We start from the raw sequence: 17357 nt of genomic DNA, 5'->3' as shown, positions 1-17357 counted from the left end.
TTAAGAAGCTGGTGACTTACCTCTCCATTGCAAAAACAGTATATGATGGCAACAAAAAATCCCTAGAAGGAAGAAGAAATGACATATTAATGTTAATCTTGCTGCATGTGAGTACCTCTTTCCTGATGGTGCTGCCCAGCATCCCTGTGTTCCTCTGAAATCAATGACATTCTTAATATGCTGTATACAATATGTGTAAGAAACCTTGCATTGTTCAGTAGCACATGAGAGACAGATAAACATAGACATTTCCTTGCACACTACTGACAAAGTAGAGAGACTATATAAGCCTTCTGGGTCATGGTTTAGCTACCAGGTCTATTTTCACCCCCAGGTCTTTTGCAAAGATCCTGAGATGGTGATGGTGCCTGGGATGGTGGTGGGGTCTACCTCACTGGAGGCGTTTATGAACTTATGGGATAAACATTTCCAGTGTTTTACATGTAGCTGATCCTGCTGTAGGATGGGAGGGTGGAAGATGGTCCTGACGGGACTTTTTCAGCTCCGGCTGTAAGTGGGGCTGCCTGTGTGCGAAGCAGAATGGGCTGAGTGGGATTAGCAAAGGAATTCAGATGTGAGCAAACCATCCACATCTTTTTTGTTTTGCCAATAGTTTACCCAGGTCTTGCTAAGTTCTCCCACTATTTTAACCCATCTGCCCCAACAGGACTTGTGAAAGCACATGAATGAAGCTTGGTCCCCATCTCCCTTGCAGTTTCTTTAAACTGTCATCTGGCCAGACCCCACTGTCCACCTTTCATCATTCACGCTGGTCAAACAAAAGGTAGTCTCTCAGGGAGGGGTGTGCAGTGACGATCAAACACTACTCTGCTTGTAGAGAGTTGTGTATTCTTGCTGCTGTGTCTTATATAGGACCAGTCCTGTAACTGAACCTGCCTTTTGCCCAAACCTAGAACTGAGGAATCCATTCACAGGACTGAAAGACAACTTGGAACAAGCAAATTGGAAACAAATTTGAAACAACGTGTCTCTGTGGATCTCTACCAGCTTACATCTAACCTGGATCTAAAGGGATTTATTTTGTGAGGCAAGTTATCTTTCAACAAGAACATTTTTTTGTTGGACACACTGAGCCTTTATATGTTATGTTTTGCAAATATAAACCATACTTGATGCTAAAATACTGTCAAATCACCTTGTGAATGAAAGCTGGTGTATTGTAAAAACAGTCCTGCTTCCAAAGACAACCTTGCACTCTCATTTCCCTCCTCTTCCCATAGAAATTCTCATAGTTTTCCCCCATATTTAACAGTTACAATACCTGGAAAGAGTTGAACAGCATTTCATAGTGCATTTGAACTTGCCAAAGAATCCCTGACACATCTGTGTATGGCATAGCCATGAAAACAATATAGTGAACACCAAACAGAGGCATAAGGACGAGGGTAGATTTCAGCAGCTTTCTGTAGCAATAAGGAAAGAGAAAGACACAGAGAAAATTAGTGGATGGCGTAAACCTCCCTGTCAGGCTTGTCCACCTCATACCTTGGGCACAAGTTGCATGTAATTTTGTTCTTGCTTACATGTCCCCTTGGCATTTACACAGGCACTGCATCCATCTGCAGTTTCAAACTGTTGCTTCTCTTATGGCGTGTTGACACAACCCCCTCCGTCCTCCAGCATGTCTTGATGTGCTAGTCTAACCCGCCCCACATGCATGCCCCCACGCGATGCTGCGGTAGGTACTGGAGATGACGACGCTGAGATGTTTTTTTCAGCCTCAGACTCTCCCCAGCTTTGGGTCAGGATCATGTGTACAGGGTGGAAGGGTGACTGGAACGCAACACGCGCTGCTGCTTCCAGCCTTCAGCCTCTGACTGGCTTGTCCGTGTCCCTGAAGGATGGTTCTGCTTCAGCTTACAACGACTGGACACGGTCCTATACAACCTACAGTAGCTGACACTGCTTGAGTGGGGGGGGGGTGGTCTAGATGACCTCCAGAGGTCCCTTCTAACCTCAACGATTCCGTGATTCTGCCTGCTTATTGAGGCGAGGCACAAAGGTCCACCCTGAGTTAGTGCCTCCTGTGCAACAAGCAGGGCTGATGGAGAGGGAGGTGCATCCAGGAGCAGAGTTGCTCTGGATATCAAGGGGAAGAGGACAGTGCGCTATAGGGCAAGCAGAAGGTGATCACTCTTAGGAGATCCTTTGGACTGCAGTATCGCTTGGAAAGCCCCTTTTTAAAGCAGCAGCTCCATCTCAGCATAGGACCTATGTACTTGGCTGGGTTTGCTCCTGAGGGAACCAGCCTTGCCTGGAAGTGATATTAATTGAAGGATTAAACCTTCTGCCAAGAGTTACAGCAAGTCACCAAGTGCAGGCAGTTATTGAGAAGGGCAGACATCACTACCAGAAAGGCCTGGTACCTCCTCTGTCCAGCAACTGGAAACCACTGAGGGAATTGAACACATTAAAAGGAGAAGGCCCCATCCAAACCATAATTAATAGCAAGCTTCAGCCAGGGAGAAATAAATAAATAGATAAATCAGAGCCCTGACAGGGCAGCAAAGAAAAATGGAGAGGTGTTTTCCTGCCAAATCTCATTCCTGCTTCAAATGAAACTTCTTGTGTTTGGAGAGTGAGATGGTAGCAATGAGCTCATGGTTTGCAGCCCAAATCATTCTGCTCTCCCTGCTTTGTGTATGTCATGCTGGTCAGTCGGGCTCAGGAGGTTATGAGAAGCCTTGGGAGCTCTCAAGCAGCCGAGGTGTCTCAGCAATCTGCTTTTTCTGTCCAGTTTTCAGCATGCTACAAATACCCTTAATTATCAAGAGAGAAGAGCTGGCAGGACAAAGGAAAACAAAACAAACAAGGAAGCGCCAGATTTCCAGCAAAGAGTCAGGAATCTTTTTTTCATTTCAGCAAAGGCACTGAAACACCTGCTGAAGGGCAGATTTAACAAACACTACCAAGTTTTACACAGCACAGGAGGGAAATAAATAGAAATAAATAAATTGGTACAAATTTTAGGGGTTTCAGCAGCATAAGCAATGCTTTTTTTTTGCACTTTTGGTTCAAGGCCAGCACAGTCACTTCCAAACTGGCTGAAAAAACTGAATTCCTCTCTTTAACCTATGAGGCAGGTCCCCCACACTGGATTTGAAAGGTTTAGGGGATGTTTAAACTGCTGTTGATTCATTCTGCATTACCAGACTTGGAAGACAGCATTCTTCTCACCTTATTTTAGGTGTCTACAGTGCAGACACCATGAACTAGTCACCCTGGGCTCCCTCAGTAGTCAAGGGCGTGAAACAAGGACTTTGAAATCTCCCCAAAAGTGGAGAGGGTATGTGACTCACCTGTACTGTTGTCTTGAGTCACACCTCCCTGCATTCGTCTCTCGTAGCTTGGTTGCTAGGACTCTGATAATATTGATAAAAAGAATAAAATTTACCTGGAAGAGGTGGGGAGGGAAAAACAACAAAGAAAGAATAACTGTTAAAAAAGATCGAGATGATGACAGTGTTGTTTAGTCAGTGCTTTCCCCAAGATGAGTCAAGGGGCTGTGGCGATGACCTGATCGTGCTGTGTATGAAGCTCCTCCTGGGAGAGCTTGTCCTGTGGAGGGGAGCTCCCCAGCAAAGACCCAGTGTTTGGTGGGATCTAGTCAGCGGTGTTTCACCTGGATGCTTGAGAGAGAGAAGGGAATGGCTTTCTCTGACAAGGTGTGGGCATTTCACATGGAAACACCTACATCTGAGCTAGCTAGCCCGGCAGACACCTGATAACTGGATATGATATCAATATATAAGGTAGTGCTTACCAGGCATTTTGAGGTATGGACTACAGACAACTCAGTATTTTTCACATCAACTTTTTTTAAAACTCCATACAGTGATATGGGTCATTTTCATGGCCTCATAAATCTTTCAAACTTAGTTCAGGGTCTAGGGAGCAGACTGAAATTAGGTTATATTTGTCTCTTGCAGCCCACCTGAGATTAAGATCTCCTCAGGCTAAAAGAAGTGTTAGTAGGATGCCTTTCCATATTTCCATGTGCAAAAGCAAAGAAGAGCAAGCAAACTGCACTGTGATGAAGACAGAGAGCAGACCTAACTAGAGATGACAGATCAAGAATGCAGAAGGGCAATACAACTGTAAAACTTCTCTTGTATGTCTACCGCTAACTCTCCCTCTGGAGGAATGTTTATTATGGACCAGATAAGGAGAGTAAGGAAGCAATATCTACTTCCCACACAGGGAGCCACATCTATGAACCCAACTTGTGGCCAGCTGCTCAGCCAAGCTAAGCTAGTCCCACAGGAATATGCTCATGGTGACCCATGCAGCAAAAGGTAATGACAACATCTGGTGGCTACGCTGCCACTTAACAGAGATGAAAAATGGTGAGATACTTGAGGGATTCAGAGACTGGTTTCACCAGGGCTGGGATTACACCTGCTGCTGCCCCATACAAACCCATTCTTGGGACTAAAGCCACAAGCAGAACCATTGTGTAACTGTCTGCACTGGGCAGATCCATGTTGCTGGGCTAATGCTGGTGCCTATGGGTTTCTCTGAAGGCTTGCAGCACTCATTTGAATCCTGATGCCAGTATAGCAGCATTTCAAGGAAACAAATTACCATGCCACACACAGGTTTATAGTTTTACTCCAGAAGGGACCATTGTGAACCTCTAGTTTGATCTCCTGCAAAATGCAGTCCATAAGACCTCCTTGTATTCATTTTTGTTTGAGCTATAGCAGATCTGGGTTTCAGTGTTTCCATGACGGAGATCCTACCACAACCATTGGTAAGTCGTTCCAACAGTTAATTATCCTCACTGTTAAAACAAGTAGTTCCCTGAGCTGCTGAATGAACACAGCCTGGTTTGCTATGGCTTTGTCTTCTGTGGTTGGATTCCTTCTCCTTTAACGAGGTGCAAGTTCATTTTGAACAGCTCTCCTCTGTGTTAAAAAGGGGGTAAGGTCGTACCTCACCCTTTCACTTGAAGGGGCATTAGTAGAATATCTCTCCCATATCTATTTGACTGTTTTCATGAGGTTTGTGGGAATTTAACATCCATGCAACCCCATTCCCTTAGTTACATTTGGTTGGAATTTACTGACTGGCACTAAAGTTATAAGGGAGGGATGGATAGACTGACAGGCAGAGAAGCACACAGCCTGGGGGCATAAAATTCATTTTCATTGGAAACCAATCTGAAAGGAAAAAAAAAAAAGCAGGCTTTGTTTCTCATATGAGCTTTTCTAGCTTCAAATGCTCAAAAGTGGGGTCTTGTTCTGCATTTGTCGGCTAAATTGAAGATGTCCAAGCTTATCACTGTCAGGAGGAAAACTCCTCTGACTTCCCGAAACATGTGCTAAGTTTTAAAAGAAATCCAGACTACTGAATAACATCAAAGCTAGCAGCAGAATGGAGGGATTTTTGAGCCCCTATGTCTCCAAATTCTATGCAAGTACATCCAGAAAATTCATAACTTAGTCCAGCAACTTATGACCAGCCAGTGTGGGAATTGAAAAGGCAGCCAAGTGAACAATATGAACCCACAGAAATTAAACAGAAACAACCCACAGAATATTTTTGCATGATAAATAGCTGCATTTGCAAATAGCCAGGGTACAAGCACAGCAGAGCTTCATGGAGAAGCATTATTTTTGCAAGGACAAGCCTCAATTGAGCTCTTTCTCCTCTGCTAATTGGGCTTTAAATTAAATGCAATGGGGTTGCTGGCATTCATCTGGTTGAACTATCTGAACTTTCTTCTCCATCCTACTATTTCATTTCCAATGACCACGATGTGGGCTTGGTGATTCGTTTATTCCAAGGTGCAGAACTAATTGCTAGAGCCAGGTGGAGAATTTCCACCAAAAGGAAATTCTGATGAAGAACCTCTCCCCCCCTCCCCACCAAGTCCAAAGCAGCTCACCTAATTGCACATATAAGCATATTCACCTCAGAAACTTTCCTGCTGTTAATATGCATATGGTCTGACTTTCTTCTCACCCACACTGATCATCTTCCAAGGCCTCCTGATTTTTGAGTCAGAAGGAAGTATATAGAGCTTGATGCAAAACTCTCTGAAGACTATAGACAGATGGTTACTGACTCCACTCAGCTACTCATAGATGAATGTAAAGGGGAACTAGGATGTGTGGGAGTGGACAAGTTATTTTTGCAAGCACTCATCTAACCATCAGAAGATGGAGTAATGGAGATCCACAGGGAAAGACAGAGGGAGGAAAGAGGGTAATTCATGAAAACTGTGAAGCGGGTTCTCTAGTGAATTAGGACCCTGCTCAAGCAAACGCATAACTACCCACTGAATTCCCGTTGTGCAGTTAATCACATCTTATAATGGCCTCTTCAGCTTATGAGAGCTCAGTCCTGTGTCTGAATAATGTCACTTATATCCTTTTTGTCCCCTCTGGCTCCTGGGTAGGGGCTGAAGTAATCCTCCACCACTGATTAACATCATGTCCATTCATAGCTGGGATCATTAACTTTTATCCCCCGCTCTGAGGTATCGCAACCTTTTATCAATTCAGAAAGGTGACTCTGAAACAATCTGATGACACTGAGGCATGCCTGGGAAAAAAGTCTGGCCCAGCTACAGAACCCAGATTCCAGTTCTTCCCACTGGAAATGCCTGGTGAGAACGTGTTATGACACCTGAAGGTTTCCAGTATCACATGGGTTGGAAATAGTGGCTTGTATGTTTGTTTCAGTAATGATTTTAGGGTCTTATCCCTGTGTTATTTTTCTCTCCTAAGCAAAACTTGAAGTTGCTCATAAACCCCTCTGCTGTATGCAGCTATCAAACTTAAAGGCAGGTCAAATATAAGGCCCTTAAACTGGATATACAGAGACTCCCCACTGCTAAGGCAGGAGCTGTATTAACAGGGGGATTAGAGTAGGGCAGCCTGGCTCAACTCTTCCCACTGAGCCTGCACTGACGAAAGGCGCTGCCTCCCACCCCTGCAATCAGCCAGTACTCACCACGATAGCTGCCAGGATGGGCACCTGAATAATCCATTTTAAATTGCCAGCACTCAAGTCCCAACACCTGAGAAGAGATTGACATCCCATCAGGAAATCACTGGTTACAAAGAGCAACAGATTCAAGCATCTTGGAGAAATCCACCCTGGAAGGACGGGTTCCTCCACAGCCTGGTGCAGTGGAAAGACCTAGATCTAACCCTGCCTTCAGTCAGCATGGCTTCGAAATAGCCCTTCTCCTGCTGTTATACTATTCAAAACTGAAACCACTACTAAACACATTTAAAGTTATTCTCTCCAGATGGTGGAACAGCTCTTTCCACAGTCATCAAGACTTGTCCCTTCTGGGCAGGAACCCACCCTTTTCCACTTCTTCTTCACCTCCTTACCAGAAAAAACTACATGAAGAGTAATCCAGCTTTCATGGAAACAAGAGAGGCTGAAATGGCCTAGTATTATCCCTTAGAATAAACCCACGCAACTTTGCATGGTTGTCTTCAGACAGGTCCTGTCTGAAGACATGGTGATGGGGACAATACTGTGGTTCTACATTCCGTTCCTGTGCTTTCTTCAGCCCTGCTCTTGCAGAGAGACCCAGCCATGCCCCCCAAAAGTCTTTATCTCCTTTTCATCTTCAGCCCTTATCGAAGCGAGGACTGGAATGGCAAACTGTTGGTGGCGTGGATGTTGGGCTATGGTCCTCCGTCTGCCAAGAAGGGGCTGAACGTTATTTCCTCCGAGGCATTTCCAGCAGCCATTGAATAAGGTCGCTCAGTGTTAATTACTCTGTTTGAATTCTCTCCAACCACGGAGAGTGGAGTGCCACAGGCTTTTCTTTATCTGAGCCAGACAGCCCCCACATGGCAGCTGCAGTTTTCATTTCACGGGCCAAATGCTGCCCAGGCAGCTATTCAAGGAAAGCGAGAGGCAGGGGCAGAGAAACCACCGGTGCTGACTGAAAGGCTCTTCAAGGACGAGCCTGTGCCAATGCAGATGCGTCACACTTCAGTAGCTGTGCCACCCCGTCCTTCCAAGCCTAGAGCTGAAATCCTGTTTGGAAAGCAGCGTCCTTCCAGGCAAAGCCATTTGAAAAGTTGCCTGGGGACCCCCACACTTTTGCTGGCAGATCGTGGGCAGATGAAAACTGTTGTGTGGTCAAGCCTGTGCATTATGGGGGGAAAATGTGATTGTTCGGGGGTTTGAAGATTGGATGCTATGGATCCTTCATTCAGCATACTGTAAGAATATGAGGCCATGAGGATGCATGTGTAGGACCAAAGAAGCAGCTGATCCATATCTTGTTTCTGACAGTAGCCAGGAGCTGGTATTTAAGGTGGAACAGGTAAGCAGGCAGTAATATTTTTCTAGAGTATTCTTCCACAATTTGCTGTTCAGGGTGGCTTCCTGAGCCAAAGCATTACTGAGTACTCCTAGAGGAATTTATCTTCCATGAATTTGTACAAATGGTTTTTAAACCTAAGGACATGCTGGCATCCACATCTCCGGCGGGGAGGAGTTACAGCTTTAACACCTCATCAACACCAAACTGCCTTCTTTGTGCTGAACCTGCTATCTCCCAACTTCATTTCCATTCATTTGGGATTTTAAAGATCCCTGTCCTGTCCCTGCCTACCTGTGAAGCAGCCCCCTTTAGCCCCAGGGATAAGAGCTGCAGGTGTTCGCATTTATCAAACTCTGTAAAATGAAAGGAAATCTAGGAAGGTTGCACCCACTTTATCCTTCCCTGCCACATACACTCCCAAAAGTTTGCTAACTTCGTAGTAGAAATCACTTCTGGCTTTGCCTGGTTCCTTTTTTCCTTTCGATTCACCCACAGTCACCATTGCCAAAAGCCCCACAAAAGCATCGCATGTAAAAAGGAGAAAAGAAAATCCAATGCGACTCACTCTGTGTCGGCTAGAGTGGCTCTCACGCTGGCCCACGCTGTAACAAATACAGCAGGGAGTCCTGCAAAAAAAACATAGGTCAAACAGGGTGAGTAGGGGGACTAGAGGGCTCCGTTCCCATAAGCCCACGTGGAGTGGGCCAAAGGAAGGTGGAAGAAGCAGTTTTAAAATATTCAAGCATAACTGAGACTAGGAAAGGCTGATCTTGGTCTCATGTCTCTTCTGTAGTCCAAATGGTAAACCAAAGAGTGGCAGGGAGACTTTTCTGGAAGACAAATGTTGTGGTCTGGATGTGTCCACCCTACTGAACTCCCCTGGCTTTCAAAACGAAGCAGCTTGCTTTCCCAAGTTGCCAGCCGGGAGATGTCCAGGCTTAAGCTACCTCCTGATTCATGTTTGGGAGATACCCAGTTGCTCTGGGCTTGAGATGGGTCATGGTCTTGACAGGATAAGTCATCAGGTCCTATGCCTTTCCTCTAGCACTACTTTATAGATACATACCCAGTAGTGCTTGAACCCAGGTGACTTGATACCTGCTCTAGCCAACTCATTCAATTTGAAGCAGAGAAGGGTTTCATGCAGCACACCCTTCCTGAGATATTTTTCTCTTCCCCTGACGTCAAGGAAAGGCGGATCTGGAGTCAGGCTCAGACCATTTCTCCCAGCACAGGGCTGGATGGATTAGAAGCTCTGTTAAGTGTGAGAGACTTGCTGCATGAGGCAGATAAATGCTAGAATTTAGGGTAATGCTTGCAAAATACTCTAGCCAAGGGTTCATTCCCAAATGAACCATCCTTATTTCAGCACAGTTACACTGGGCATCATCTTTTCCCTGTGAAAAGTAAAAGAATCACCAATATCCAAATGCAATCTTCTATTTATTTTTTTAGGGTCCAGTTCTGCTTTATTTGTACAACTGAGTCCCCTACTGGCTTCCCTTAAAAGGCAGGATCAAATCCACAGTAGCTTCCACAAATTCAGGAAGAATAGTCCCTTTCAGGTGAAAAAAAAAATTAAAAAATAAATAAAAGCGACATTTATCACTGATGACTGTAAATATGCTGTTCACAGTCTAAGCTCATTGGGGCTCGGCATGCATAAGCACACGCTTAACTTTCAGCATGCACTTAAGTCTCATTAGGGTGCTTAAAGGCTTTCCTGACCACGGACGCTTTCCTGAGCTGGGGTGTGGAGCAGGGACGCCTGTCTCATACACACATGGACAACGGGGCCGTTATCTTGGTTGGAACCTTTAAATGCCATGGTAATATAAGAAAGCATAAATAATTAAACACAGAGCCTCACTCAGGACCAGAGCAGCAGCCCTGCCTACAAAGATACATTTATAAGGAATGCACCCTGCTTTACAGTCCCCTGCGATGGCTGGCATTGGAAAGAAAATACTTAACCTATTGCACTGGGAACCCGTGAGCGTGTTGAAGCTGAGGGCTTGGGGAAGTTGGTGATTTATTGTGACAAGCACCATTTATTTCCTCCTCACTGTTAATCACCTATCTATGAAAAATACGTGCATGCTCCAAACTACTGGCTGAGCTATCGAAGGCTTAAATGCACGTAACTTTGCTGATATCGTTGGTGATGTTCCAGTTTATATCAACTGAGAAACTGGCCATGTTGAGAGGCTGACATGCCTGCTGCCTGCCTGTGAGACGGTGGATATTCACCCACTATTGTGACGCTCTGAGTTTGAAAGACGGATTGTTTCAGAGATGTGGATGTTTGACACGTATTTGTTCCTCCCTACCCTGCCTTGCACTTCAGAAGAGACACTGTTCCCATTCATACTAATCATGTGCTGTGTTCAAGGTTCCTACCAACAATAAAATATACAGGAGAAAATAATTATACCTAAAAAATCCCTATGTGTGGATTTATTGTGCCCTGCGCACTGCTGCCTCACTCCGTTCAGGCAAGCTTAGGAAAAGGATCCTTGACATATTCTGCAAAACACACAAAGTAAATTCCTGGCACCAGTTTTATTGCTACATTTGTCTTTCTGTATCTCTTACATCGCTCTTTTTTTGCAGTGTGAACAGTCGTAAATGTTCTTAAATGTACAAAGAGTGATATGAATCCTCTCCCTCCCTTTCCTTTGCCTCATTTTTAGATTCTCTCTATGTCAATGCAACATGGAGTGCTGGGGCCATCAGGTAATCTCTAGAGCTCAATCTTTTTCCTCCACTCTGGTAAGCTAGTCTTTCAATGTGAAGAGTCAGAGGCTTAGCTTTGTCTCCAGCACCTCTTCTACTTTCAGAGTGTGATGACTGACTTTTTGGTGTCTCTACTTTGAAAGTCCCGGTCTGTGATGCCCCAAGATTGACAATCCCTCCTGCTGAGCACTCACAGCGCCCATTGATGGGAGAACCATGAACCCCCAAATCAGGTCTGAGGTCCTCAAAGTTAGACATCCAAAGATATCCACAAACAGCAAGACACCCAAGAGGATGCAGCTCTGTAAGCAGGAAAGTCATACGTGATTAAATGCATCTGGCCAACCCACCAGAGAAAGGAAAGTGAGTCTCCAAGAAGCCTGTGATCTCCCGGGTGGCCGTGAGCACAGACAGATGCAGGCGTGGATGGATGCATGCATGTCCTCCCCCTTGCACGTATGTACCCCACGTGCCCGACTGATGTGATGCAGGACGAACCCTACCAGGCGGCGATGCCGTGAGCGACTTCTACAGAATCCACATTGTATGCGCTGTGCATTTCCAGTCAATACACACAGTGTGTACAATGCAGGTGCTATAAAGTCAGGTATCTCCCCATCAGCTGGAAAATGTGCACACTGTAAGCTGGGCGAAGTCTGGTGGCCACCCCAACACCCTGCTCTCCTCTGTTGCTTTTCTTGTGTACGTGTCTCCTGGCAGTTGGAAAAATGGCTTTCATGCATGTGTCAAAGCTGTGAGTAAGAGAGGCGGTTGCAAAGCGACTGCTAGAAGAAAGCTTATGAATAAAGACCTTATGTAGGTCTGGAGAAATCTGGTCTCAGTTCCCTGCTATTGGAAAACCTCTCTGAGGAACAATGCATGTGTTTTTTCAGTCCCTCTGTGTCACAGTTTCCTAATATTAAATGGGACTAATATACCCTCTTATGCCTCTTGTCCTGTTAGGCATGAATACTTTCAGGCAAGGATGACTTCTGCCTAGATAAACATGCGGGGCTGACCATCATGGGTTTTTGGACCTGAGCACCTCTAACAGTAACACATCGATCTGTTTGTGTTTTCCAGGTCTCCCTGCAATCCTCATTTGCACCGTAGCTGAAAGCCAGTGCAGTCCAGCCAGCGGGGGGGAATTAACACGGTGTGAACGAAAAATGCCAGTGGAATCAGCTTGGGTTTTCTAGCTATTGGTCATGCTTCTTAGACTTCCTTCATAAAACAGCTGCAGGGAACTTGAAGTCTGCTGGGGAATTTATTGTTGCCCAGAATACCATTATTTATTTATTTTTGGTGGGTGCTGGCAAGGAACAAGTTCCTTTCTGTCATCAGTGTCTCCCTTGCAAGAAAGACGCCGTGGACTTTCACAGAGCTGTGCTCCCTTGTGCCAGTGAGGATGTGGATTGAAAAGACTTGACAGAAATCTTTGGGTCTGACATCAAAGAGTAACTATATGCTCTGGTTTCTTCAGTAGTCTGGAAATAAGATGTTGTAGGGTGATTTTTGCTCCCCGCCCCCACCTTGGAAATTTCCAGGCAGGATAAATGCGCTGCTGTTCATTGTTACACAGGCAAAAAAATATCCCAGCTTTTGGGGCAAACTTGTCTTTTTGTACCTATGTGGAATGCCGTAATTATTTATCACTGATTCCCTGTCATTCGTTGCTGTGGTATGGGCAGGATCCAGTGCCCACTGCAGGGAACTGGAGTTTTTCCACTGACTCCAGTGGGTCTTGGATTGGGTTGCCCTTTCCAGTGCCCAAAAGCTATCAAAACAATACGTCTGTGCGGGTGTGTGTGTGTACATTATCATGCTAATCAAAACAAAGCAAAAACAAATGCAACTGGAGGGTTCCTATGTTCTCATTCCAGAGGAATTTAAATTGAGCAGCCTCAAACTTTTGGAAGCACATAGATGATTGGTGTTGTGACAGGTGTGACTTCAGCTTTGTGGTTGCTCTGATAAAATGATTATACTCTGGCAGTGGTTGGAAGAATTAATGAGAGGAACCCATGCCTGTTAGACTGTTTTCCTTTGGCTGCATTACGAGCAGCGTCAAGTTGGTTTTTCTTGTTAAACATATGGCATTATTTTTCAACTGCTTCCCTCTCTACCAGAGTTTGCTCTGGGGAATTGCTTCTTTAAGTCTGCTCTGTACAGTTTAGTGCCATTTTCTGCGAAGCAAATTTTACATAGCTTGAAGGTTTGGAAGAGGAATTTTATTTTTTTTAATCTGCTTTTTGTTAATTTGTTTTAAAAAAGAGGTGACATCTGAAGTCCTCTCTGTCTCACAGCAGCTGAGGTAAGAAATGCCCTGTCCCCAAAATATCTCTATTTCTTTACTTTCTCCCAAACCTACCAGCTGGCTGGGACTAGACTTAGCTGGAGAGATGGGTGCCCACTTTGGGACTCGTATTTACACCTCCTGTCTTTATCATATAGCAGCACTAGCAGTTTCTGACCTATGCACCAGCTGAACATGAGGTTAGCAAGGAGCTCGTGGTCCCCTTCGCCCCCACATCACACTTTGGAAGGAGGAAAACTGGAGAGAGTCCTGTGGGCTGGACTGCCCTGGGTTACTGAATCCCTTGCTTGCTCTCACAAAGCAAAAACCTGCAGTCCTCCCTAAACTCGGTTCTGCACTATCTGGCTCGCTCAGAGCTCCACTGTTAGTGACACCAGTTTTATTCTGGAAGAAATCATGTTCTGGAATAGGGATGGTGCGGTGCACACATTAATCTTGTCCTAAAATGCAGTCAGGATGTGGCCAGGTGCATTTTGGACCTGGAAGCTGGGAAGTGCTCCTGGGCCATACGCTTTAGAGGTAACCATAGACATCTCTGAACAGGCTTTTCCTGCTGCAAGCTCCTATGTAGACCTACACCCCATTATTCTTCGTTATGTCCTGGAGGATCATCTAATATGTTTCCTGTTCTCCCTTACAGTCCACACACTTCAGGCAACTGTGGGCAGTTGTTTTATTGTCCTCAGCCTACCAGCACCTCATAACTCCTTGCAAGCCAAAGCTAATGCCAGAAGTGAATGGAAAACACATTCTCGTCCGAAATGTGCATGCCCACAATGCCTTCCACTAATGAGCACCCTCCCTGCACCCACATCCCGCCCCTTTCTCCTTACTCTGAGAAAAGACGCCCAAGTTAAAAGAAAAGGAAAAAAAGGTCTTCCCCCCAAAACTGTAGGTTTCTACTGGTGCTCCAACGCTCATGAAACGTCAGGAGCTTTTTAAAGCTTAAATCTGAGGTAGGAAATCAGAGCTTAGGTCTGCTGTGGGAAGCAGATGCTCACAGCCTCACGCAACTTTCCATCCCTCCAGCCCAACGCCTGTTTCTCAGCAGGAGGCACTTGGCAGAGATGGAGATAACTCAGAAGGTGCACTAAAATCAGCTGTCGCATGCACACATCTGCTGCCCTGGAAGGATGGCAAGATGTGCTGTCTCTCCAAGCCTGGGCAGATCCTTCCAGAGATCCTGGAAGTGCCACAATGTAAATACCACAATTTAGAAATTATAAAGCCTTCACAAGAGAGCTAACCAGTCCTTGCAAGAGTCACTGTGTCTCTGATGCTCACCCTGCCTCCGTCCCCTCTCCTGTATTTATGTATATGCACTAGCTGCTTCAAAGACTACCTCCGACAGGCTTCTTACAGATCAGACGTAAGGAGCAGCCATGACTTACCCCAGCCAAATAATGTGAATCCCCAAAGATACTTCTTCTCTGAGAAAAATGCCATGAAGATGAGGCTGTGGAGATAGAGCCCTTCCACCAGAATCCAGTAGTAATTGGTTGCCAGGAAGTAGAGGAAGAAGGTAACCGCTACTTTACAGCCCACCTGCAATGACCACAGAAAGACAGGGCTATGTGAGGAACATGGTGTGAAATTCTTGTTCTGCATAAAGCCATACTTTACCAAGATGGGCTGGAAAACAAGATGGAGAAAGAAAAAAAAAAAATCAGAAAATTCTGTTGCAGAGCTTTTACAGGGGACAAAAATCAGTGCAAGAACAGAAGAGATGAACAACTGAGAAGGAAGCTTCCCCTCAGCCTGACATCTTGTCTCCAATAGCAGGTGCGTTGGGAGGAGTAGGAGGACAGGGCACATGTGGAGAGATGCTGACCTGATCCTACTCTCTTCCAACCCTGGTGAAGAGGGGATCACACACCTTCTAGGGCAGCTGTGTTTCATCTTTACCCCGTGTCTCTTGTCCATGTTAGAGGACAAAGGGCTGTGGCCAAGTCGCCTCATTCTGGGTGACCTGGTGCAAGTCACATCACTTGGAAGTATGACTCCCTCCTTGGCTTGTGGAGAGATGCGGGCACTGTGCTGAAGGTGAGTCATGCCACCCTGTCACGAATGTCCAAGACAGGGTTCTCCAGGGCTGCCTGTCTTTCCTCAACAAGCGTGAAGACACCCTAGATGGCTGCTGTAGGCTTTGGTGACTGGTCCTCCAAGAGCAAACAGAAGCTGGAGGATTTCACCCACAATGTCAAGGTGTTTTCTGAACAGACCTGAGCTGTGAGGTGGAAAGCCTGGTAGAGTCTTCCAGGACACACTGGTGTTAAATGGGCTCCTAAGCTGACCTCTCACTCCACACCGACCTGCAAGCCTTTGCTTTCTTGAGAAGAAAACCCTGACTGCGACTGAATGCTCCCCTGCCCTTCTGGCAGAGTGGGGCAAAGCCACCCTTCTTCCAACATTTCTCAGCCCTAGTAGAGAAAGGCTGCAAAGTAATGATGATGGGGTTAATTGGTACAAAGGGACACATGAAGCCATCTCTTGTCAATGTGGAAATGCTAGGACTCTCGGTAGTTTGATTTCGCAGGAAGCCTATGATTACCAAACACATCCCGGGGCAGCAGTACATCTCCATACTGCTCCTTCCTTTGAGAGGAGTACAAGCAACTTGCAGAAAATGTCAATAATATGCACCTTGTAAATAAAAAGAGAATTTTTTATTCTGGCACAGCTTTTATGCTAATCCTTTGCCAATCAAAATGAATATGCACATGTTATATACATATATACATATATATGTATATTTATAAAATATGGACACATTTACAGCCAGTTTCTTTTACAGATAAAGTGAGTTAAAATAGAAGGAAGATGAATTAAAAAATCCCCATTCCGATTTAATAATAATTTTTTATATTTAAAAAAATCACCATCTACCCACACACAGGGAGCAACAGGCAATAATTGCAAAGGTCCCACTTCACTTGGAAACAAAAGAAATACTTTAATTGTTGCCTTCATCACTTGTTTGCCTTTCAATTTGGAAGAATGGGAAATGCCATTAAATTGCTAATATTCAAAGAATGCAATGTATTATCCCAATTATTGCTTATAATGAGTCCAGCCCAAGGAGAAACAGAAAACAATACAGTAAAACATTTTGTGTTCTTTCCAAAAAGGGAGTGTTTTGACGTGTGCTGAGTGCTCCAGCCAAAGACTCATCAAATTAATGAAATGGATCTCTGAAATGGGAAGGAAACATGATAACAAATTTCCATTTAGGGGGACTTGGATGCACAGTGGGACACTTCATATATGATGATTTTATGCAGAGGTGTTGGTGGCCAGGTCCCTGGTAGTAGCACAAGCTGCGAAAGACTTGAGAACCCGAATGAATACACAGGCAGAAAGTTTGTTACCACATTGTGAGAGCCACTCCACTAGGATGTTTGAGCTAGCTCAGATTTTTTGTGTAACCCTTGATCTTAGATACTAAAATCTACCTCCTCTGTCTCTGCAGCATCTGACAATTCATGGATGGTGAGCTATCATACCTAGGATGCACCATGGGAAATCTGGGATGAGACCAATGACAAGGAGAGCAGACATCTTCAGCAGGTGGGGATGACTCTGAAACCCGAGGATGGGCTTCATCCCCCCCCCATCAGATGGACGATGCAGATATTGCCATCTGAGCTTTCTATACAGTGAAAAGAAACATGTACTTTTGGAGACAAGTTCAACTGACCTCACTTCAATTTTTTATTTTAGGATGTGGCTCGTCATACCCTTGACTCGACTGGCTGTGTTGACCATACTGACTCAGCTGACCATAGATTGAACCTGAGGTGACTAGATTGAATGAAGCTGTCTCCTTTGTAGACATCTGCTTTTTGCAGATGAACACTACCCTTTCTTATTGTAGTGCATAATCCCTCCATTATCCCTTCTATAATGTCTTTTTTTTCAGAGATGGGAGTGATAAATCAGAACAGGAGCAACCACCTATGGTTTGCTGCAAAATTACAGTGA

General features: G+C 45.1%; 1 protein-coding gene across 2 annotated transcripts in view; it reads right to left on the bottom strand.

Moving 5' to 3' along the window:
* PTH1R (parathyroid hormone 1 receptor) overlaps positions 1–17357 on the bottom strand; it is a 127627-nt gene that overhangs the window by 11747 nt on the left and 98523 nt on the right. For both annotated transcript variants that reach the window (XM_069778401.1, XM_009917964.2), the window contains 6 exons: positions 14768–14921; positions 8889–8949; positions 6982–7048; positions 3321–3415; positions 1283–1424; positions 21–62 (listed from right to left, as the gene is read on the bottom strand). In XM_069778401.1, the coding sequence (XP_069634502.1) occupies positions 21–62; positions 1283–1424; positions 3321–3415; positions 6982–7048; positions 8889–8949; positions 14768–14921 (561 nt within the window). The remainder of the gene's footprint in view (positions 1–20; positions 63–1282; positions 1425–3320; positions 3416–6981; positions 7049–8888; positions 8950–14767; positions 14922–17357) is intronic.

The sequence above is a fragment of the Haliaeetus albicilla genome, chromosome 2 (genome assembly GCF_947461875.1).
Source record: "Haliaeetus albicilla chromosome 2, bHalAlb1.1, whole genome shotgun sequence".
NCBI lineage: Eukaryota > Metazoa > Chordata > Aves > Accipitriformes > Accipitridae > Haliaeetus > Haliaeetus albicilla.
Note: the sequence above shows the minus strand (reverse complement) of the source record. Positions and strands in the feature narration are given on the sequence as shown.